This window comes from Triturus cristatus, chromosome 11, assembly GCF_964204655.1.
Source record: "Triturus cristatus chromosome 11, aTriCri1.1, whole genome shotgun sequence".
Taxonomy (NCBI): domain Eukaryota; kingdom Metazoa; phylum Chordata; class Amphibia; order Caudata; family Salamandridae; genus Triturus; species Triturus cristatus.
Genome location: NC_140594.1, coordinates 57,877,204 through 57,902,227, shown reverse-complemented (window position 1 = coordinate 57,902,227; position 25,024 = coordinate 57,877,204). Strand labels below are relative to the sequence as shown.

Sequence of the window (25,024 nt, the reverse complement as noted above, 5' to 3'; positions counted from 1 at the left end):
GGGACTACAATATCCATAACCCAGCAAAGCTTGTTTTCATGCAAAAATAATCCCGACTGGAAAGTAGGAGCGATGACAGTCGGAAAGAAGTGGCACAACTAGGAGGTAGGGCAATACGGTCTTTACAGCAAACACCAGGGGCGACCGCTGACCCCAACGTAGTGCAGTGGTGCTCAAGTGTGGAACAGTGCTGGCGTTTCACGTGGTGGGAGACGAGACCCTCCACCTCTCCCTGCCCCCCATACGCCCAAGCACACTAACATTAAGGACAAGAGGAAACAATGGGAGCCAACGTGGGCCGAAGCAGCCAAGATGGGAAATCTGTAGTGGGGATGATGGTTGTGGGGACAGTTATTTGAGGTATTTGATGACGGTGGGGAGCGATAATCGAGCTTCGGTCTAAAAAATATAGAGAAGCCTGAAAAGTCCACAAACACACAAGCTGATTGAGCGGGAGGAGAAAACACGAGCCAAGGCAAAAGATAAAACAAGAAAAAGGAAAGCACACAGGTGCTATATTAAATAAAGGCGAGGGCGATGGCTGCTTGATGCTGTTTGGGAGGTGAGAGTGGTGTTCTTTGCAGGCAAGCAAAGAAAAAAGTAAATCATATGGGCGCTGTTAATAAATAAATAAAGGTAGATAAGAGCAAGATTTACAGCCCTGTTTACAACAGAGCTCTGTAAACCGTGAGCACTTGGAACAGAGCTCAGTAAATCACGAGCACTGGTCCCCAGTGCTACATGTTAAAGAAAGAAATAGTGCTCACAAGCTCTTTGTAGCAACACATATAACAGGGGCAGTCATTGAAAATCGGCGGAGCTTTTAAAGCCCTTATCCTGAATGCAGCATGTCTCGCATAGACAGTGCAAGCGCTGCCTAGGCGAGACCTAATAAGGACGTACACAGGCAGACGGGTGCTCATAAGAGTCGTGCTGATCCCGGATTGGACAATTGTTGCCGTTATGTGTATTTTTTTATTGATTTCCACATGAATGTTGGAAAATGTAGTTGATATGGTTACTGAAGCACTGCTATTGAAATCAATGAAGAAAGTGTGGCATAATCCTCGCCTCCGGGTCCTGACATCGAACTGCACAACCAATGATTTTCTCCATGACACTATAAAGGTGTGAAAGTTGGCAACAAAGAAACCGGTCCGGAAGAACATACATGCATATTAGTATTTGAGGAGTCTTCTAAGATTACAGGTGGACAACCTGGAAAAACCACCAATACATCCGTCATAAAATCAAGTTATATGGTATCACTTGAAGTACAGATGCCTAGAATCATACTGTAGACGCATAATGCAAAGAGACAATTCCTTGGAAAAGACGGTCATGCTTGGGAAAATCTGACTAGTCGCAAGATGGATGGACTCCATCAAAACAACTATGGACAAGCCACTGAGAAGCTTAAAGGCTCAAATAGAAGAGAGGGCATTCTGGAGCCATTCTCTCTCAATGAGGTCGCCAGGAGCCATCATTGACGGCCAACAAGCAAGAAGTCCTAGAAGGAAAAGCAACAGCGTGGTCTGAAAGATCTCCTCATGCATGGGCATGAAAATCTTGAAATCTCAGAACTTTTAATTCATACTTCGCACAGACTTGGTCATTTGAGTCTTCGTTTGATTGCTATGTGCCAGATTTTAGATGGTGAAGTGAAAAATGTACCACAAAAAGTCAAACTTTGTGTTTTGAAGTATTTTATTACTATCAATGCCTCAAATATTTATATATTCATTTGTTTCTATTCTCCTGTCATCTTCCCCTTTTATCTATCCAATTAACACCTTCAGCGCGGCGCGGATTTCCGCGCCACGCTGAAGGTTGCGGGCGGGGCCATGACGGAACGGTTCCGTCATGCGCACAGCGCAACCGACGTGCATGACGGAACCGTTCCGTCATGCGCGTCGAAGGGGTTAAGTTACCCTTTCTTGTGCTTCCTTTAACCCTTCATTATTTTCTGCATTTTTATTTTTTAATGTTTTTCTTTAAAGAGGAATACCACTCCTACTTTTTGGCTCATTGTTTCATCCCTCTTTACGGTGTGAAGGGCACCCCAATACCCTCCTTTTTGTCTTTCTTTCTGCCTGGTTCCTTGTGTCTGTAGTCTGTCGTTTGCAACAAAAAATCACTCTTTTTTTCTGTCATTGTGTATTCTGTTACTTTTTTTTTTTTTTTTTTAAACCTTTATTTACATCAACATGGTACACAGCTATTCAGCCGACATCCCGGAGGTTCGGCAGCACGATGGGAACAAATACGTAGTAAGGTCCATATCCGTACATCAGGAGTAACAAAGGTTTAGTTTTAATGTAAACCAAAAAATAAAAAACACAAGCAAGGCAAAGCATATAATAAACATGCGCTAGTTCTCAGCCGGGGCGAGGTCCCACCCCCATCAGCGGAGCAGGACATCACGCCAAAGAAGTGAGGGGAAAGCAGGGGTACAGACTCCAGGTTATGAACAGTTTTACGTATATAGTTGGGAGTAGAGCTAGGGGGAAGGTTGCACATCGAGCATCTCAGCAACCGGGGGCACACAAATATCTCCCCTATGATGGTTCCATTTCCCCCATATCTTATGCCACTTCTTAGGGCGACCCCGGGCACTGTACACCGTTTTCTCCCGGAACATGCCCCAGTCCATATTTTCCATCCATGTTACCAAGGTGGGAGGTCTCTGGGATCCCCACAGCTGCGCAATATCTTGCTTAGCCACCATATTCCCCAGAGTCACCCATTGGGTCTGAGCGGCATCATAGTCGGTGGGGCCCCAGACATTCAATAGGCATCGTCTTGCCTCCGGGAAGAGTGCGATACCCGTGACCTCTTCCATCACATCATGAATTTGTTTCCAGAACTCTACGATCTCCCCACACTCCCAAATAATGTGTAGAAAGGTGCCCAACATCCCACAGCCTCTCTTGCATAAGCCTTCGTCAGAGAAACCCATATGGATCAGGCGGGGCCCCGTGACATAAACCCTATGAAGTATCTTAAGCTGCACCAGCCGCAGTCTAGCCGGGATCGCAACCTCCTTCGGAGAGGAGATGGCATATTGCCAGTCCTCATCGTCCAGTTCGAGACCATCCCTAGTCCATTGTTCTCGCACATCAAGGAGGAGGTCGGTCCGGACATTTACAAGCTTCTTGTAAATCAAGGAGATTGTACTCTCCGGCATATGACCATCCAGAATCCGATCCTCCAAAGGAGAAGACTCAGGCACGGCCTCCCCCTCGGCACAAACAGATAGCAGAGCGTGACGCACCTGGGCATATCGAAAGTATTCAGTACCCCTAATTCGTACTCCGTCTGCAGCATCTCAAACGATTTCACCTTACCCTTAGTCAGCAAATCCCCAACTCTAGAAATCCCAATTAGGTCCCACTTCTCAAACCCTTTCGTGTGCCATAATTTCCCTAGTATATCGGATTCAAAAAGCGGAGTAGCCTGGGTAAGCCTGTCCTTCCAGCCCAACGAGTTTGTAACCGCCTTCCATACATGCACTGCCGTCTTGGTTGGTCCTGTGAGGGACCCATCCAATGATTTGGAGTACAGCGCCCTAAGTTAATTACCCCCGCTCAACAGCCACCGATCCATAGCAAACCCAGGGTTCAACGCCGGACCGTAAACACCATGGTTAATCGCTCCCAATTGGGTAGCCCAATAATATCTTCTGATGTCAGGGAGTGCTATCCCCCCATCATACCATGGAAGGGTCAACTTTGCTATAGCTATACGCGGTCGGCCGTCCCATAACAGCGAACGCTGGAGGCTCTCCACCTCACGAAAATAACAGGCAGGAACTAACTCTAGGGTGTTCTGTAAGGCGTAGAGAAATCGGGGAAGAGACATCATTTTAAACAATGCGGCGCGGCCTAGGAGGGAGAGCGGTAGCCGCCTCCAACCCGCAACATCCCGTCTCAAGCGTGACAACGGAGGGAGTAGGTTCTTCTCGTAGCGGACAGAGGGATCGGTGGAAATATATATCCCCAAGTACAGAAAGCCCCGCTGGGCGATCTGGATGGAGCAATCCCGCGGGACGGTAGGGGTGTCCCCACGGAGAACATATAGGTGCGACTTTCCCCAATTAATGGCGAGACCCGAGTTACTACCAAAAGACTTCAAGACGTCACAGACCACTATGAGGGATTTCCTAGGCGAGGTCAAGTATAACAAAATGTCGTCTGCATACAAAGAAATGCGATCCTCGTGGTCTGGCGACCATCGGATCCCTCTTATGTCTGGCTGCCATCTAATCCATGCCGCCAGCGGCTCAAGGGCGAGAGCGAACAATAGTGGCGACAGAGGACAACCCTGCCGGGTGCCCCTCCCAAGCTCGAACGGAGATGACGCCCTACCGTTCACCGCGATTTTAGCCAAAGGTGCCTCATAAAGTAGCCTAATCCAGCCTATAAAACCCAGTCCGAAGCCGAATTTTGTGAGCGCTGCCCACAGATACGGCCATTCCACAGTGTCGAAAGCCATCGTGGCATCGAGTGACACCAAGATGGCCGACTCCCGCAGCGTCCCAACCCTCGCGAGCACGCCGTGAAGTCGCCTGAGGTTCAACGCAGTGTTGCGGTGTGGGATAAACCCGGACTGGTCCGGGTGGATTAAGTCCCCAATGACCCTGATCAGACGGTTAGCCAACAGTTTGGCAAGGATTTTGGGCTTGGCGTTTAGTAGGGAGATCGGCCTATATGATCCGCATCTGTTCCGGGGCTTGCCATCTTTATGTATAACCACTATTGTCGCCAGACGTTGGTCAAATGGAAGACACCCATGCTCCCGCGCCTCTACAAACATATCTCGCAAATACGGAGCAATCTTATCCGGTCTGAGTTTATACAACTCGATCGGTAAACCATTCGGGCCCGAGGCCTTGCCCGGGCGTAGCGAGCGGATAGCAACTGCAACCTCATCCGCGGTGATGTCACCATCAAGGTCCTCCCTGTCGACGTCGGATAGACAAGGCAGGGCAATGTCTCGCAGCAGTTCATGCGAGTCTTCCTCCGGCTTGTCCGACACAGACGTATAGACCATGCGGAAGTGGTCCGCGAAACACTGGACTATCCCATCGGGTTCTGTGACAATATCCCCGCCATCCGTCAGTATTTCTGGCACAACTCTATTCACTCGTTCTTTCCTGTCTAACCACGCTATTATCATTATTACCAGCCTTATCGCCCACATCATACAATCGCCCTTGCTGGTCCCTGCTAAGAACCTTAGCCGCGTTTGCCACCAGTGCTTTATACTAAGACTGTTTTAATCTCAACTTATGCAGTGTTTCCGCCGTTACCTCGTCTTCCAGGACAGACTCTAATGCCACTATCTCAGCCTCGATCTGCGCCACCTCAGCATCTCTCCGACGTTTGACATCCGCTATCAAGGAGAGGGCCTCCCCTCTCAGTACTGTTTTAAACGCTTCCCACAAAAACACCGCAGAGGTAACCGAGCCAAGGTTCTCCGAAAAGTAGAGATTAACCGCTTTCAACAACGCGCCACGAGTCTTAGGGTCACGGAAATACCAGGAGTTAATCGGGGCAACCCTACCTGCCGCTCCACGGCCAAAATCCATACTAATCCACACCGGCGAGTGATCGGAGATGCCCCTGGCCATGTGCCTAGCCTCGGACACCAAGGAAGCGTGGGCAGCCAAGGTGAGAACATAATCTATTCTAGAGAGACTGCCGTGCGCCCCAGAGTGAAAAGTGTACTGCCGCTGGGCGGGGTGCAGCAGCCTCCAGCAGTCAACCAAACCTAGTGTATCATTAAAATCTGGGAGCCATCTCTGCGCCCCCCGAGGTCCCGTGGCGGATGTCTGTCTAGTGATCTGGAACCAACTGCATTAAAGTCACCACCCAGTACCAACACGCCCTCGGGGAGATCCAACATGGCCCTCCCCAAGTCGGCAAATGTGGCGGTCTGCAGGCCAGAAGGGACATAAACAGAAACCAAAACCAGTGTCCTGCCCTCCCATCTCCCCGGAGCCGCCGCAAAGCGCCCCCTCTCATCAACAGTAGTAGAATCAATCTTAAACGGCAGCGAGGTCCTAACAAGTATTCCAGCCCCCCGAGATCCCGAGGAAAACCCAGAGTGGGCGATAAATTTATAACCCTTTCTATTGAGAGCATGACACGTGTTGCCTATTAGGTGCGTCTCCTGCAGCAAAACTATGTCAGGAGAGCACCTCTTCAGAAATTGCAAAACAATCCCCCGCTTAATACGATCCCCCAAGCCATTAACATTCCAACTAAGTATATTCAAACCCCTACCCCCCATCACAAAATGGCAAGAGACCCCCGCCCATCCCCGAGAGCAGCACACGAGACGAACATTGCGATACCTTGCAAAATGAAAAACAACAACAAACACTCCAACAAGCCCAAACCACCCCCCACCCTGCACCCCTGCATAAGCCTAAAAGCCCCCCCAACTTGCAGTGTGCCTGTCGCCCTAGCAAAAGCTAATCTACAAGAAGAGACCCCGTAGGAGGAAAGAGTTCCCATAGTACCCTCGCCACCCCCGGACAATAGCTAGCAGTGAAAACAAATCAGCGAACCACTGTCCCGAGCTTAGCCAGAATGTTCAATCACCAGAGTCCTCACTCTTTTGCGACATGGCCTCCTTCCGCTCCGCCAGAGTGATCCCCGCTAGTCCGCCGCTGAGGCAATGTGTCGAGCCATTCCCCCACCTCGTCTGGCAAGTCAAAGAAAAAGGTTCGTTCTTCGTACTCGACGCGCAACTTGGCTGGGAAGAGCATGGCATACTTCAGGCCCCTCTCACGTAGCCTCCTCTTGACCCCCAGGAAACTCTGTCGTTGCTTCTGCACCGCCTGGGTGAAGTCAGGATAAAAACTCACTGCAGTGTTCTGGAAAGTAACCGGTCCCGACCCTCGTGACGCCTGCAGAATGGCATCGCGGTCCCTGAAGTTGAAGATCCTGGCGATGATCGGTCTCGGGGGGGCTCCCACCTTGGGCCTCCCGCCCGGGACTCGGTGGGCCCGCTCGACCGCAAAGAACTTACTGAGGCCCTTAGGCGCCAAATGGTTAACCACCAAGTCCTCGACAAACAAGTCCGCTGATTGCTCCTCCGATTTCTCCGGAACGCCAACTATGCGCACGTTATTGCGCCTCGCCCGGCCTTCAAAATCCTCCATCTTGCGGGCAATGAGGTCATTGGCAGTCCTCAGCGTGCGGACCTCTATTTGCAGATCAGAGACGTCCCCCGTGAGGCTAGTGGTTTTTTGGTCCAATGATTTAACTCTCTCATTAGTTTTCCCCAGGTCAGCGCGAAGCAAATTACCGTCAACTGAGATGGTGTCCACTTTGTGTGCCAGGGTCTCAAACTGTTGCCCAATAGAGGACTTCATCTCCTCGATGGCGCCCATAATGTCTTGCAGTGTCAATTCCGGTGCGGGGACCGAGCCGTCTCCCGATGATTCCTGTGGCTTCCCCGGCCCGCTTGGCGATCCCTTTTGCTGGGCATAGCGATCCATATTGTTGGTTTGGGTGTAGCCCCCCCGCCTGGTATTCTTGGGCTTCTGTTTGTCGGCGTCCGATATGGTCGACATCCTCAACCCCGGAACAGTCAGCGTCAAAAAACAGGCCGCTCAGCCACGCAATTGGCACGAGGTCCGCTGGATCCGGGTCTCCGATGCAGGCCCATGCGTGTGAAGGCCGAGATACAGGCAACTGTTGTCCAAGACACTCGCGGGCCGAGGCACGTAATTGTGAGAGAAAACGAAAGTGAAAGTGGAAACAGCCCCCATCCCATGATCCGCACCGCACACGGCCGCTGTTGTTCAATTAGTGTCCGGGCCCTTGCCAACGCGAGACCCGGGCACCTCCCGGGGGATAGGCCGCAAACTTCCACCTGTCACAACTTCGGTCTCCGGTGTACAATTTCAGTCCGGACAACGACGCTCGCCTCAGCAGTAGTTCATCTCCAATATTCCGGATATTTGACACAGGATTTTTCCAGGATAATCGCCGGAGGGAACGAGGGTCGCGGGAGCTCTGTGCTCACGTGGCCATCTTGGTCCCGCGCTAGGCTCCTCTATTCTGTTACTTTTTAAAGCATTTTCAAAACTCTAATATTTCGAAGTAATGAACATTGCGATTTTGTTTCATTATAAGTGTCTCTTGAAATTTAAAATGTCATATTTACAGTTTTAAATAATTCCGAAGATGACACTAACAATGATTTTTTGTATAGAATGGAGTACTACGTTAGTTGCTGTTTCTAAGAACTGCAAATAATAGATGCAACAATCTACTCCGTTTAATGGAACTCCCATTAGCCACATCAGATCTTTGAAAGGCGGAGTGGACCCTTCCTAGATTCGAGCCTGAGGCCTGCACTTTGTGCCAGCTGCAGGCGCTCACCTAGGCGCAGACATTGATGCTGAATCTCGCAATTTTGTAATCTCAGGTGAGGTTAGATGTATCAGTAGTGTGAAGTACAAGAAATTCAACTAACTACCTCTGTGACCTGTTAGATAATGTGATCAATGGATCCACTGCTGAAATATAAATGACCTCCTGTTTGTTCCTTTGATCTACGTGTCCAAGGCAGAAATGTTGCTCTGAGAGATGGCGTCCTACGGGGCAGACCTGATGAGACGGAAGGCACCTAGCAAGTGGTTTGAGGGGTTGGGTTCATGACGATCAACTTGACGGACTGTAGCAATTTAAAATCCTAGTGAATTGAGATTCTGCAAGAATTGCTCCTCTCCGTGTGTGAGATGGCAGAGATTGACACTTAATACGGTATTGTGTGATGGTATTGCCTATCTTTTTACATTTTTTGTAGGTACTAAATGGGGACTGGGTGGCACATGCGTGAACGTAGGTTGCATTCCGAAGAAGCTGATCCACCAGGCAGCACTTTTTGGCGGTGCGCTAAAAGATGCTGCTCACTATGGCTGGAATGTCCCTCATCCTGTTCACCATGACTGGTAAGGAGGGCCTCCTTCTCTGCCTGCTTCATACTGTAGTCTGTTGTCTTTGGATTCTCTGCTCTTGCACCCCATCAAGGATCAATCCTGCTGCCTTTCATGGCCATATTACTGGAATAGATGAACAATATGATTGTGCTTGCTGTCTGCACCCTGTCTATCAGGAAATGCAGCAATCTGAGTATTCAAAAATTTATTTCAGGATTAAAAAACCTCATAAACATACATAATCACAAGAACAATACAGATAATATAAGTTAAAATCGGAAACATTAGTTAAAAGTTATCAAGATATACAGTATACAAATCCAATCTTGGCATGTCATATAAAGATTCAGAATGTAAAGTGCATCATACATTAGTAGCAAGTTAAATAATTAAGAGAGAGAACATTTCGCAAAAAGGTTGAAATTCATTAAAATTTGATTATTTAAAAAGTAGCAACCTGCATGAATGCAAACCCTAGCTGAGGTCTCGGAACATAAGAAAAAAGCAGTTCATTTTTATCTTTTATACAGACTGAGCTGAAGTAAATATCTGTTGAATGCATCACACATCTGTGGGAAGGGCATTGTCCGTCTGTGCCATAAAGTTCATGTAGACTTGCTCACTCAGGCCCCAGAATGAGAGGGCAGATACTGTCTGTCTGTTTCTTCCTTGAAATTATCCTCTGAGGGAAGTGCATGTGTGTCTCCAAGCTCTGCCACCTTGGAATAAGTTGTGCATCAAAACCATACCCAACGTTCAGTAGATCTACTTGTTCCCCTAACTCCACTTGTCCTTGGTCTGTCACACACTACTCTGTGTACATGTATTCACAGAGTAACTCATTGATTCTTAAGATCACTAAACATATGTCAAATCAAAAAATAGGGTATAGTTGTATGAACACTTGGGTGAGGACACCATGGGCTACAGGTCTCCGCTCTCCCCAATCAGAGGTCCACCTCGCTGCTTCAAAAAATCCAGCTGCTTATATTAGCCGCTTTACTACAGCACTATCGTAAATTGTAAGTTAGCCCTGAAAAGTGACTGCTGTATTTGTAAATGTTATGTGTCTCGGTGATCAAAAATGTTGTTTTGCTTGGTAGAGTGCAGGCAGAGAAATTAAAAAGCACGGACTGCTATGTATAATCGAGCCCATCTACTGTTTAATATCTATCTGCAACCCCTGATTGAGGAACTCACGTGTAAGAACTGTGAGGTCTTTAACTACGCAGACGACACGCAGTTACTGGTCCAGCTGGGTGATACACCAGAGGCCCAGGAATCAGTCAGAGATCTTCTGAGATTCACGGTCAACTGGATGACTAACAACTTCCTTAAAGTTAATGCAGATAAAACGGAGGTTTTGGTGGTGACCAACACAGCCAATCCTTGGGATGACCTGTACTGGCCCCCAGAACTTGGCAAAACCCCCAGCCCTGGGTCGGTAGTGAAGAGTCTTGGCCTAAAGATCGATGCGGCTCTCACTATGGCCCCCCAGGTGTCGGCTGTGGTGGGTTCCTGTACTGCCGTGATGCGGCAGCTGCGTAAACTTACTGCCATTCTCTCTGCCTCCACGCTGCAGACTATTGTCTCGGCAACGGTCATCTCGAGGCTAGATTATGGCAACGCTCTGTACCTGGGCCTGTCACAGAAGCTGATGAGGAAACTGCAAGTCGTGCAAAACGACGCTGCCAGACTGGTCTTTTCCCTTCCCAGAAGTGCACATGCATCCACTCTCCTTCGTAAACTGCATTGGCTTCCAGTGAAGCTCAGGGTCCATTTCAAAGGCCTCTGCATGGCCCATAAAGCACTTTTTGGCAATGCCCCGGAATATGTCAAACAGCGCCTGAGGAAGTATGTTCCCGTTAGGTCCCTACGTTCTGGGTTTGTCCCAAATCTGGTTCAACCCAGATTCAAATTAAAAACTAAAGGAGGTAGTGCTCTCTCAGTGCTCATTCCTCAACTCTGGAATGACCTTCCTTCTAGCCTGAAGGAGGAATTTAACCTTCTCTCCTTCAGGAAAAAACTAAAGACATTTTTGTTTGGTACAGTAACATCTTCGGCCTAATTGGAGTTGGCAGATGGTTGGGAGGCGGTACGATGTTGTTGGTCGCCTGTTTAGCGCTTAGAGACCAGTGGTGATAAGCGCTCTATAAGAACCATATAACATAACATAACATAACATAACATCTCCCAGGCCCAAGAAGAGGCTCTTGCTGTTTCCTCTGAGGGCAGAGCAAGAGACCGGGCCATAGTACCTTCGCTTGATCACTACAAGAGGGGGAGTTTGTAGCGGACCTGACCCTACAGCTTGTGGGATGCTAAAACACGCCCAGTGAATCATAGTTATTCATGCTTCCAATTCCTCCACCCTTTTGACATTTATAGTGATCAAAGAATCTCACCTTTCATTTGAGTTCCCTGAATTGTGAACATTTGTGTCTTTGCAACTATGACTGTTGAATGCACTGCTGCCCGTTTAGTATTAGAGTGCCCCCCTGCTACAGGTATCACTTAGATCAAATTCTCAGCAGCTATTGGTTCAGTTCACCATCCTTGGGCCTGAACATCTCAAGTCTGCAGACCAAGCCACAGTGCTGGTCAATGCATGTTAAACATCTTGCTCATCTTGAGGCTAGCGGAACTCTCAAACTCAATCTCCCTGCATGTCGCCATGAAAGGTGATTGAGCAATGGTGGAACCCGGCATCTCACAACAAGATCTCATCTCCTGGCTTATTATCTCTCATCTTACCTCAGCCTCTGAAAAGAGAGGTTAAAAAAACCTATGTGTTCACATCGCGGTGCACAGTAATGTGTCGTAATAATGAATAATAAAAAATAATGTTAAACTTTTACATCCTGTGGCACCAAGCTATTGGGGGCTCCAGATACTAACATCATGAGCCTGAGGACACACACTGTTTTGTAGATTTGGTCTCTGTGTAGAAGAATACCACAACAAGTGCATGAGGTTGGCAGTGAAGAATTTCAAGCTCTAGGCCTCTTTTAAACCTTTGTTGGTGTTATTATTTTTTAGACTTTAGACATTTGTTGGGTTTATTCTTATTTAGACATTGGCTGAGGTTACTCTATAAGGCTCTTCACAGGTTTAGTGTCTCTGAAAAAGGTGGGTTTAGTGCACATCACGAAAATGAGCCTCTTTTCCAAGTTGGGGTGTGGTAAGACAAATCCTTTGAACGTACGCAAAACTAGGGTTCATATACCAATCTTGCATATTTCTTGCTTTACACGGTTACCTCTGGCTACCACTGCATGACTAACAGTCACTCCAACTTGACACTTTTTTGAGGGTTTTAGCGGACAAATAACACCATAGTTCACAGCAGGATTCATGTGTACTAAACTACAAAGCAAAATGCACCGTTGAGTAAAGCCAGAGCAGGCTTCACAATGGACTAACACCGCCAAAGGATTCAACATGGATTAATACCACTTCAAGAGGTCCCAGTTGTCTAACACCACTAAGAAGTTCACAACAGACGGTTGTCTCTGTTGGGTTCACAGTGGACTAACACTACTGCTGAGTTCAGAGGGGACTAAAGTTAAAACAGGATTCACAGTGGACAACTGCTGCTGCACGGTTTTCAAAGGAGTAACACCGCTGCAGGGCTCACTGTGGACTAAGGTCAAAAGAGTTCACAATGTGCTACGACCACCACAGGGTTCACAATGGACTGTGGTCTCTGCAGGATTTACAACAGACTAACACTACAGTTGGGTTTGCAATGGACTAACACTACTGCAAGGCACATATTAACTTAAACCACCAATGGGTTCAAAGCACACTAATGTCAAACCAAGATTCACACTAGACAGCCACCACTGCGGGGTTCACAGTGGAGTAGACCACTGCAGGATTTTCGATAGATTAATACAGCCACACAATTTGCAATGAACTAACACCACTGCAGGGTTCATAGTGGACCAGTACAAATGCTGTGCTCAAAGCAGTCTAATGTCACAATAGGGTACACAGTGGACTATGCCACCAAAGAGTTCACATTGCACTAACACCACCTCTGTGTTCAACGTCGAATAATGCCCTGTAGAGCTCTTAACAAACTGACATCATCAAATGGTTCAAAATGGACTAAAACTACCAGAGACTAACACTACCGCAGACAAACACTAGCACTGCACTGAATATAAAAAGGTTCATACTGTGCAGCTTGTCGTTTTACATCCTCATGTAATTTTAATTTCTCCAAAGGTCTAAAATGGCTAAAGCGGTTCAACATTACGTTAAATCTCTGAACTGGGGACATCGAGTGCAACTGCAAGACAGGTAAGTGAAAAGCCTTCGAATACTGTTCGTTTGCTGCTACTTGTCTGCTTGTGATTTTATGTGTGACCGGCAGGAGCAGCAATATTAGTTTGAAATAGTAGTACTCCAGCCCTGTTGTTGCTCTATGACTTCTGTTATACAAAAAAATGCATGGCTGTACTCAAGGGCCTGAAACTCACAATACTGAAGATGTCCCCTGGAGACTCAAACAATGCCCAAGTGTTGATGTAAATTGTGTGTAATGTTTTGTGACCACTAAAGAGCAGACATGTCTAAGTAAAGAGACGTGTAAGTTTCTGCCTACTGGACTTCCCCATTACAGCAAACTGTCAGCCAATGTTAGACAGCACTCGGAATAAAAAGAAAATGTGCTTTAGCAAAGGAGTATTCAGAAAGTGTACTGGGAATGGGTCTCAATCCAAAGTATAGCAGAGGAAGAGGTGGTGATATATATGATGATATACATGTATATGCAACCTGTGCACCACAGGTGACGGCGCCTGCCCTCTTTTCTCATGCCTCCTGGCTCCATTTCGACTGCCTGCTGCTTTACCTTAATCGTGGTGTAGCAGCATACCTTGGTTTCTGCTGCATCATATGCATTCAAACTCTAAGTATCATGCTTGTGATGTATGGCTCATGCTGGTTGAGTGTGCCTGTATTCAAAAGCAAGTGCACAATTATCTCAGCCTGTTCTCTCTGCAACTAAGTTCGCCCTTTACGTACCTCGCTAGAGATTACCTACAGAGAAAGAATGTGCCCTGATTTTCATTAACAATGTTTTCTGTTTGCATGAAACTAGTGCCTGATAGAGGAAGATGTTGGCATTATCTCTCCAGTTATTACATTTTCAGCTAGTTTTCTCTTTTGCTAATTATCCTCACATGGATGGCCAGGCAAAACAGGTTAATCAGACATGTGAGCAGTACTTACAATGTTCTACTCATGATCAACAAGAATGGTGGCTAGAATATCTTGCTGTGACGCAATGCACATATAATGCTGAATATTCATCATTGAATTCAAGTCCTTTGTATGCTACTTATGACTTTCATCCATGGAGCATGACTCTTCAAACCTATGAAAGCCACATACCAAAAGCTTCTGTTTATGTAAAACACTAATCCAAGATATACAGAAACAAACACAACAATATTTATTAAATACTCAAGGCCAATAAATGACAATCTAACAAAAGTGACTCGGAACAAAGCCGGTCCTGTGGAAGTTTTCTGTATTGAGCATGCCTAAAAATATAGCCTATGTTTTTGATTGCACCATGCATGCTCTAATTCCAGCAATCTATGAACGAGGAGTCGCCTTCTCACCGAGCACTTCATAACTGAATCATCTTCCCACCAGCCGTAAAGCTCTATGTATGCAGCTTTTCCAGATGTTTACTCCGGTCTTCCGATCTGGTATCCTGATTTCTCCAGCTTTTGCTGTTGTTTTGCTTCTCCCTCCTCGTAGTTGTTTCCTCCTTTCCAGTCCTCCTCCTGCTCTTACCTTGTTATTTTCTGCTTCCTATGCTCAGTAACTATCTTTCTTTGCTTTTTCCAACTTTGCTACTAGTCCGTCAGTGTCATCCATAGTGGTAAAATTTCACAAACATTGGAATGAGTGCTGCTATCCATATTGGTACAGTTTCCACAAATAAGTGCTGCAGTAGCCTAGTTATCTTTAGGCGCAAGATCCTACACTTGTTCCCCCCAAACCTCAAAACAAGTGGCAGTTCAAGGTCTTGTCCTTTCTTATTTCGACTACGGTAACTCCCTACACCTGGGATCCCCTAAAGGAGTTATCCAAAAATTGCAGGTTGTGCAAAATGTGCCTGCATGCACCGCTTGGACTTCCCAGATCACAGTCAGTTAGACTGGAACTGAGAGATCTCCACTGGCTTCCTATTGCACAAAGAGTGGAATTTAAATCATTGTGCATTGCTCACCAGGCTCTACAAGGCCATAGCCTGCCTGTCCTACACCAATGTGTTACCCTCTATACTCCAAATAGGTCACTTTGGTCCTTGAACCTATACCTGACTACCACCCCTGCTATTAAAAGAGCTAGAAGAGGTGGTCAGCTTTAATGTAGCAAAGCTCTGGAACACCCTTGGCCATTCGAGTCACAGTAAATGAGCTACACTTTCAGAAAGCAATCAAAACTTGGCTCTTCAAATACATTATTTCTTCTCGTTCTGTTATGACGCTTCCTCTTGTCCACCGCTGGGATGCCTCTGGGTCGACATGCAGTCTGCGAGTTATAAAAATAGAAATAAATAGGTCTGGCTCGAACTTCAAACTATTATATCATATTGACAGCCTACACCCTGAGACTCTGTTGGCAGTTCTCACCCAAAGACCTTTCCTGGTGTTACATTCACAAGGCACAAAATGTCTGTCAATGAAGGCTGCCATACCACATTGGTCTCAAGTTTGACAAATGTGCACTGTAGACAAATAAGAAAATCTTAAGGATACCAAATTGGGCTGATTTCTGGGTAATAAGATAATTTACTAGGAAGTAGGTGCCATTAAATGTATTTTCATTCATTCTTCACTTTAATCAATTGTTTTTTTTTTCATGTTTTTGATTTCCAACATATACTGTTCCTTATAATTAACTCAAGGCACATCGGATGTAACCTTTACTCTTTATCAGGAGTATTTATGTATATATATTTTTTCATATGTAGTAACAACATGTAAATTATAATCTATACCATTACTTCAACATTTATTACAAAATTACTTGTCAATAAAAGTTATAGTAAGTTTTCTTTCTTATGGGAATAGTTTTGTCAGTTTATTTTTTAGTGCGGCAAAATCTCTGACTTGCATCCTTTGTTGCCAGTATTACTTGTCTTTAGTGGTGTTTTTCCCAGGAGGTATTACTTGTCTTTGGCTTCCTCAAAAGACCATACCAAGAGCTAAATTATCAGCCAGGGCACATCCCTCTCAATTTGATGTTCACATGATTCCATTTGTAAACTCAAAAGGAAAGAAATATTTTTCACTTTATCATTCATTCTTCTGTTCTAAAGCGAAATATTTTATCCACCAACATTCTTGTTTCAGCAAACAATTAGTGATATTACCATATCTGGACATTTTATCAATGATCTCTCATATTTGAAATAGTAATTGAGATTTGTGATGAAAGAAGTGTTTTTCAAAGTTACATTGGCTTTCAGCTGTCTGAGTCATGGTTGTGTGATCTGATATTTGTGTCTGCAATTTTCTTCCAGTCTAGCCCACCTAAGCTGTTCCTCATAGGTATTTGGTAACATTTTCGAGATTTTGTGAATTAAGTTTCATAATGTTATACTAGAGTTTTCTAATTTATTGAGTGTAGCCTTTCAAATACTTTGCTCACCTTAAAGCAATTACTGCAGCAGCAGAAGGTTCCTTTTTAGGAGTTATGAACGCTTTTGCAATATACCCCATTTGTTGAGAACTCAGCCTTTACTATTTTAGGAATGTTTTCTAGCGTATGAGCACAATCGGGGGCTTTTGTTTACCTAACAAACTCATTTCTCTTCATTACATAGGTTTTTCCAGTTTTTGTCTTTATTTTTATTGTGGGTTTAAATGATTTACTCTAATGAATATTTATATTCTTGCAAATTCCTTTTAGCTACTATTTTCGATATATAACTTTTGTCAATAGGTTTGTTTTCTGGACTTCTCTTGAAACATATATTGGATATTTTCTTTGTACATCTCATTTGATGTTAGTCTTCTCACTTTCAACATATAACTGAACGTTCTTGGAATATGGAAATCGTCTGAAAAGGAATTAAGAATGGATTGGTTTTAAACTGTATAGACTTCAAAGAGGTGTGAGTGTAGTACTTGAGCCACAAGACATTGCCTCTATCTATCTAATCTCCTACACCACCAAACCACATACTCACATGCAACCGCATGCTTCAGTGCACAGTGTCCTCAAGGGTAGTCAAGTGTGTTTGTTTACATATTGGTGCATTATCCAACAAATGGCTGGTAGGGGCAATGGTAAGTGATACTGGTGGTGTGACATGAGTGGAGCTGAAATGTATCAAGGTGTGTGTAGTGTCCAGTGTGTAGAAGTGGTAATGTAGTACATTTGCCATGGGTTCTCAATGGCTTGGTAACTGTCAGTCATGCATTTTTACATGACACTGTACCTTACTTGACTTATTTTTGAGGAGGTCATCTGTCTCACCACACAACGCACATCTCCAGACATGGTGACATTGGCTTCTGAGCATACAGAAGGTCACTTTTTCTACCTGTAGTGGACATGGTAAACTAGGTGATGTTTTCTCTTGCTGCTGTTTGTTGCATGGTTGAAGTAAGAATCCTTTACAGCTGTGCTTTGCTGCTGTACTGCTTTAGTATGGCAGCCCGTAGGCACTGCATGGGCCCCAGGCCCTGAGCCTTCCTCAGGGTATGGAACCCAGCACCTGCAGCCTCCCGAGTATCTTTGTTCGGCTGATCATTGTCCATAATTCTCCGGAGGGCCACCTACACCACAGCATTCAGAAGCAGACCTCTCTTGCTGCCTCTTACTGGAAATAGAAATCCGGCTCAAGCAATGCAGCCAGGCTGCCCATTACGCATCTAAGGCCCAGCACCCCTAGTTGCTTCAAAAGAGTAACGGCATTACTGAATGTTGTAGAGGATGGTGATTTAGTGTATGTGTCACCTATGTATGCAGACTCCCTGGCTGTGGTGTGAATGGTGCCGTAAGGAGGGCCTTTAACGAAGACAATGGAGCAGTGTTCAGTGTTGCCATCAGTTGTTGCACAAGCATAGTTAGTTTCAACACCAAAGCCTATGCCAGCTTTGGGCATAAGAAGCCGAGGGCAGATTATATGGCTAGTAGAGGTTGCATGCCTTCTTAGTACTGGTTATTCGGGTTTAGCAACTGGATCACATCTGCAGCCCCCTGACAGTATTCCACCTTCTCCTGTTGCTGCCAGCTGGTGGATGCCTGCTGCTCCCTTATATTCTTACTCTGATAGTAACTCCCTACTCTCAGCGGTGGGTGGTATGTCGGTGTCAGAACACACCTCCACTGGAGCTGAATGGGAAATGTGCTGGAACAGTCTTTACACACACACAGGTATGCGTGTTCATATAATGCAGTGCACATGTTGTATTTCTTCACTCACAGAGTACCAAACCCAGTGTGGACAGCTGAAATGATTTGTCGGACATAGTTTGAATTTATGGCAGTAAAAACTCGACAGTATGAAGCTATGCGTAGTTTTTATTGGTCTTAAGAGAAGCATTGCCTGTGTGTATTATCCTGGATTCCTGGTCTCATATTCTGTTGGATGATGTCCCATCTGAATTCACAGGCTTATTTTCAAATGCTGTTTGTTTAAATACGGGTACCAGTGTTTTGATGCTTAAAAATTATGCATTAAATTCTTGTAATCGTCATTAGTAGGAGTGAAGCTATCTTGCATAGTGATTTTACTGTCGTTGACGGGTGGCTCCACATGGATTCAATAGACCATTGGCTTGAGTGAAATTAGCAGCGCTTGGGTTTTGTTGTGAGCAGGAAGTAAGCTGGTGAATATATAACCTTGTCATTTACAGGCTTGTCTTGTGTCTAGGAACACAGTTATCAGCCCTCCACGAAGAGCAGGTTGGCCTGTGAATTCTGTTAGCTCGAGGAGAAGTGTGACCTGGGAAACAACTTCTCGTCAAAACCACAGACTGCTGATAATTCACCAATGTATTAATGTTTTTATTAAACGTGAAATGTGAAATTTCATGTCTCTGCTTCTACCAGAAGTACTGTTTTAAGGTCAAGCCTAAAGGCAGCGCGCATGTGCTGCTCTGCGAGGCATGCTGTAATCTCTCTGTGGAGTTGAACTTACCCATCACACGCCCACTACTTTTCATTGGTTGCTTGGTCCGCCTTTATAATTCCATAGTTTTTGTTTGTGAATAGAGTGCATTTGTCCCGCCTTGTGGCTGTTTTGTGCCCACCATGCGGACTGCCCCTGCTACATCGATCCTTTCGATATGGGCTATATGTTTTGGTACCAAACTACTTTTTCTTTTGCCTCTGCTTGTTTTGTAACTTTCCTATTCATGTTTCGCTTTGCTCCGGCCCCCTCCCATTTTCCGTGTTCATTTTGCTCCCACACCCCCTTCTGTTGTCCATGTTCACTTTGCTTCCGCCCCCTCCCATTGTCTGTGTTCACTTTGTTCCTGCCCACCTCCGTAGTTTGTGTTGTCTTTCTTCCCGCCCCCTCCCTCTGTGTTGTCTGTGCTCCCGCAGCCTCCTGTTTTCCGAGTTGTCTTCCCCCCACCCCCCTCCTGTGATGATTCGTTTATTCACTTGAAGCCAGTGAAGTTTCAAAATCCTGTCAGAAACTGATTGGAATTTGGGGACATCAAGAATCGGTCTGGCTGCAGCATTCTGAAGTGCCAGAGCCACTTGCTTACGTACTGGAAGAGGGATAAAAGGAAACGGTTTCCTAAGGGATTTAATTATCCTAAAAAAAGAGTGAAACCGTCCTGTTGACCTGCAGGTCGAACAATAGTTTTTTATTGACCGGTATTTCGAGATTCTTAGTGCAGTCGTTTGGAGTAGGTAAGACACCAACCTTTCTGGCTACCACAGATTGGACTACACGGATGGTTGACTACCAAAGATCAAGACCTCCTTCTTGTCCCCATTGAGTCTTAAGTAGTTTTTTTCCACCCATGGGCCACAGCCTGATACAATTTTTAAAGTTGGTGGAAGTCTCATCCGTGTCCTTAGAGATATACACAATAATTTGGGTGTCATCAGCATAGGACAGTGGTTGGAGTTCAAAAGATCTTATGAGTGTCCTCACTGGGGAGACATACAAGTTGAATAATGTAGGACTCAGGATAAAGCCCTGAGGCACCCCACATGGCAGAGTTATAGACTCCAAGCAGAACAGATCCATCATCACCATCTGTGACCTATCACTCAGAAAAGATGCCAGGAGTTAAAGTGCCAAGTCTGTAACCCCCATTTCCTGGAGCCGCTCAACAAGCAGGGATGGGGGATATAGTATTGAAGGTCCAAGAAGAGCAGTGCTGCAGCCTCCCCAGCATCCCACATGGAACGTATGTTATTGACTGCAGATACTAGTGCTGTGTCAGTCCCATGGTTTCTCTTGAATCCAAACCGGAATACATCCAGCAGTTTAAACTGTCCTAGATAGTTCATCTCCATTACATTCAGATGTTTCTCCAGGATTGTAGTTGATACAGGCAGCACAGAGATATTGGCCGATAGTTTGTTAGTTCTGCAGGGTCCAGATTAGGGTTTTTGAGTAGAGGCTTGACCACCACCCCTTTCCAAGATTGAGGAAAACTCTCAAATGTAGCGGCTTTGCTCATGGTTTCATTGAGATGGGGACCTATAATCTCGGGTCCTAATTGCAAAACATTGGGTGAGCAAGGTTCAAGTAGAGAGCCTGATTTGACACTGCAGAGATAATATTCCGTCTGTTCTTGTGTCAGAAGAGTAAAACACGATAGACGGACAGTAGGGCTGTCTTTAGTGGACATAGGTTTTAGGGGTCTGGATTGTGAAAGGAGTGAAGGAGGCAGGTGTATGTATTTTTGTGTATGACTGCTAGCCCACCCCCTGCTCTACCGGCTCTCAATCAATCAGGATTCTTATAGACCGCGGCTTGTCATCCGTTTGGGTCTCAAGGCACTGGGGAGGGTACGGTCTGCATTTTTTCTCATAATAGAGAATCCTAGAGGAATAGCATCTACCAAATCCTGACCGTAGAAGTCCTTGGCCCAGATCTCAGTAACGAAGACCCAGTCAGGCTCATGAGTCATGAGGAATTCTGCAGCTTCTACTTTGTTTTTAATAAGGAACATGACCTGGAATTAGTAATAAATCCCAAATGGCTAGTTGTGTTAGGAATAGTCCGTTCCTTAGAAGGAGGGGGCCCTTCTTCTCTTGCTCTACCTCGATCAAGGTGAAGTTTTGGGGAAGGAAACCAAGCCCACAGCTGTGTGTGAAGAAGTTCATATGACTTCAGAGATCGTGGTGTCTGCAACCACACCATGAGTGTGCATCCACACAACTCCAGTGCATTAGAGGCTTTCCCGCTGATATGACCATTGGACCCAAAGCCACGCTTGGGAGCCCTCCCTAACCACCAAATGGTTCGCTGTACTACAAAAGAAAGGTCTCTTGGTGGTGCTGTATAGTAGTTTGTAGCTTTCACCACCACTCAAGGAACCACTACCACAGTCAGCTACCAAAGGACGTGTAGAGGAAATTTAGTGGCTAATTATCAGAAAGGAATGGAGACTCCTGTGCATCGTGCATTTGAATGTGATGGGATGGGTTTCAACCAATACTGCCCGAATGGGATCTAAACCAGACTCCCTCTCCAGAGATTCATGATGCTGGCAGCAGTTCAGACCAATGACTGGACCTGCAGGGAGTGTACTTACATGTTCCCATTCGGCAGCAGGCAGTTCCTCTAGTGCACAGCCAGAAAGCTCCGTTGTCTGTACAAAAGCTTGCCCTCCAGCCTGAACACCACCCCTTGAGTCTGTGACTGAATTCATGATGCTGAGATGATGGCAGCAGTTCAGACCAATGACTGGACCTGCAGGGAGTGCATCCAGTGAACAGGCAGTTTATCTACTACACAGCTGGAAGGCTCCACTGTCTGTTCAGAAGCCTGCCCTCCAGCTTGAACACAGCCCCTTGAGTCTGGGCCTGAATACATGATGCTCAGATGCTGGTATCAGTTCAGACCAATGACTGGACCTGCAGGGAGGTCATCCGGTGAACAAACCGCTTCTCTAGTACACAGCTGGAAGGCTCCACTGTCTGTACAAAAGAGTGCTCTTCAGATTGAACACAGCCCCTTGAGTCTGGGCCTGAATTCATGCTGCTGAGATGCTGACAGCAGTTCAGACCAATGACTGGACCTGCAGGGAGGTCATCCGGTAATCAGGCAGTTCTCTGGTACACAGCTGGAATGCTCCGCTGTCTGTACAAAAGCCTGCCCTCCAGCCTGAACACAGCCCCTTGAGTCGGTGCCTGAATTCATGATGCTCAGATGCTGGCAGCAGTTCAGACCAATGACTGAACCTGCAGCGAGGTCATCCGTTGACCAGGCAGTTCCTCTAGTACACAGCTGGAAGACTCCGCTGTCTGTACAAAAGCCTGCCCTCCAGCCTGCACACAGCCCCTTGAGTCTGGGCCTGAATTCATGATGCTCAGATGCTGGCAGCAGTTCAGACCAATGACTGGACCTGCAGGGAGGGCATATGACAGGCAGGCAGTTCCTCTAGTACACAGCTGGAAGGCTCCACTGTCTGTACAAAAGAGTGCTTTCCAGCTTGAACACTGCCCCTTGAGTCTGGGCCTGAATTCATGATGCTGAGATGCTGGCAGCAGTTCAGACCAATGACTGGACTGCAGGGGAGAATTCTCTCCCTCGACGTAGATCGATGCCTTGACGACTACACAGATATGCCACCACCGACGTCGACCGCTGCTGTGGAGACACACTTGAGGATTCGTGTCTATGCGGTGATGCCCTCAACGTCGATCTCTTCGGCGACCATGACGGCCTTCCCGATGTCAAACGCCGGTAGGACGTCGAGAGAAGTGTCATCTTCTCCTGGCATCAACATTATACAGATCACACCGGAGGGATCTCCAGCTCCAAGAGAAAAGTCTCCTCCTATTAATATGTCTCCAAGATGGCTGGAAGACATACGACGCTGGAAAGTCCCACCTAAAGTTCCGGGCTCGGAATTCTCCAAATCTCTTTCGCCATCCAGAGTCTCTGGGGGACCCCTCCATGCAGATCTCCTAGAAGATCTAGGTCCGCAGCAACACGGCGTTCAAGATCAAGAGGGCGCTCACGATCTCGCTATTCTCCTACACCTAAAAGAAGGCGTAGATCTCCATCATCTACCACGTCTGCAAAGTCTTCCATTAGGGATTATTCACCTACTTTATCTGCGACACCGCCATCCAGGGTGTCCCCGATGGACGAAATCGGTACTTTCAATGAAGTTCTCTGCAGGGGTGCCAAAAAGTTAAATATCAATTGTTAGACCTGGCACCTAGGCGTGAGTCTCCCTTCCACTTTTTGTCGCTGTGCCTCATGTGTTTCTATGGTGTTGGCCGCTCAGAGCACTGTGCCACTGCCAACCAGTGCCACAGTGCAAGTGCTCCCTATGTAAAATGTATATGTTGGTTGGATTCCATGATTGGCTGTTTTGGTTTACTATCAGACCCCAGTAAAGTGCACCAGGAGTGCCGGAGCGTGTAAATACAAATACCGCTGGTTGGCTTGCAGCACGGGTTGTGCCACCCACAGAAGCGGCCTGGTAAAATGTATCTAAGGTCTGCCATTGCAGAACCTGCGTGCATTCTGGTACTGTCATGCTGACTGGGCAAGTGCACACACTTGCCAGTCCCTAAACCTTCCCTTATCTTCATGTTAGTCACCCCTATGGTAGGCCCAAGGGCAGGGTGCTTTGCAAGCATAAGGTAGGACAAGCCCTGATGTGTGTGGCATGTCCTAATAGTGAATTACAGCCATTTTCGTTTTTCACTATTGTAAGGCTACCCTGTTCTCATAGGCCAGAATGGGCTGTTAAGATTGTTACATCTTATGATCCTTACAGGCCCAGGGAACATGGTAGAAGATCGAGTTTAGTATGCCTGAACTCAGAATAATAAGGTACACCTTTTAGTAAGGTTTATTTTAATATTCCGCGTTTGCAAGCGCCGCTTTTAGAAAGCTAGCCTTTGCTTGCCTAAACCATTTCAGCCCGCCTCTGCGTGATGTGTATCTGCTGTCTGGCTTGCGTGAGTGACAGGGCTGGGGAAACCCAGATGGGCAGGGCTAGGTAGCCTGGTGGAGAATAGGACGATTGGCAGGTAGATGGGTGGGAGGAGCGCACCTGGGCTCTGAATAGGACTGTGCTCTGCCACCACAATGCCGGCTCCGCCCCCTGTGGAGCGTCTGATGACTCTGCCCTGCACCTTGAATGAAGCAGCCTGCATCGCGAAAACAAAGTGCTCCAGAACTGGACTGAACTAGGCAAGGGCCCCCCTGGCCTGGGAGAACAAAAGAAATGTAGTATAAATGTAGGAGCCCTGCTCCTAAGAAATCCGATCCTGCTACAAGACGAACCTCTGCCTGAGGAGAAGGAACCGGGAAAGCTGTAGGAGGAGTACTGTCCCTGACCTGAGGGATTGGCCTGCAGTGGTTGCCTTGCTGCTGAAGGAGAGGAGAAAGATTACTGAGAAACTTTGCTTCAACTTGTGCTGTTTAAGGTCTCCAAGGGCTTGTGCTGAGCTTGCCCCCTGAACGAAGTCCCAGGACCAGTGGACTTCACCCCCTCTGAGAACCGCCGTTCTCCCCGTGAAGCTGACGCAGAGAGAAGCGTGCGCCTCCCAACTCGGCGTGTACTTTTGCAGACCTGTGCCCCCGGCCCGAGCACCGTGACCTAGGCCCCTGAGCCGTAACTCGCAACGCAAAGGAAGGACTTCATGACACTCGAATTGCCTCTCTGCATAGTGCCACTTTGCGTGCCCCACTACCCTTGCTGAGGGCAGACTGTGGCTCATAGAGTGGTTAGTACGTGGCTCCCCACCGGAGCGTACTGCCTGCTTCGCATCGCCCTGAGAACAAAGGCGCGTCCTCAAAGGTCCGGCTCGAACGCCGCAACGAAGAGACAGCGTGCCGTACGTCTCCACCGTCCCCCTGAGCACCGCGAC

At 46.7% G+C, this 25,024-nt stretch overlaps 1 protein-coding gene across 1 annotated transcript in view; it reads left to right on the top strand.

Annotated features, from left to right (window-relative positions):
• Window positions 1-25,024, top strand: part of TXNRD2 (thioredoxin reductase 2) — a 683,633-nt gene that overhangs the window by 80,079 nt on the left and 578,530 nt on the right. The window contains exons 4-5 of the mRNA XM_085634274.1: window positions 8,827-8,971; window positions 13,193-13,267. Coding sequence (XP_085490400.1) covers window positions 8,827-8,971; window positions 13,193-13,267 — 220 coding nt within the window. The remainder of the gene's footprint in view (window positions 1-8,826; window positions 8,972-13,192; window positions 13,268-25,024) is intronic.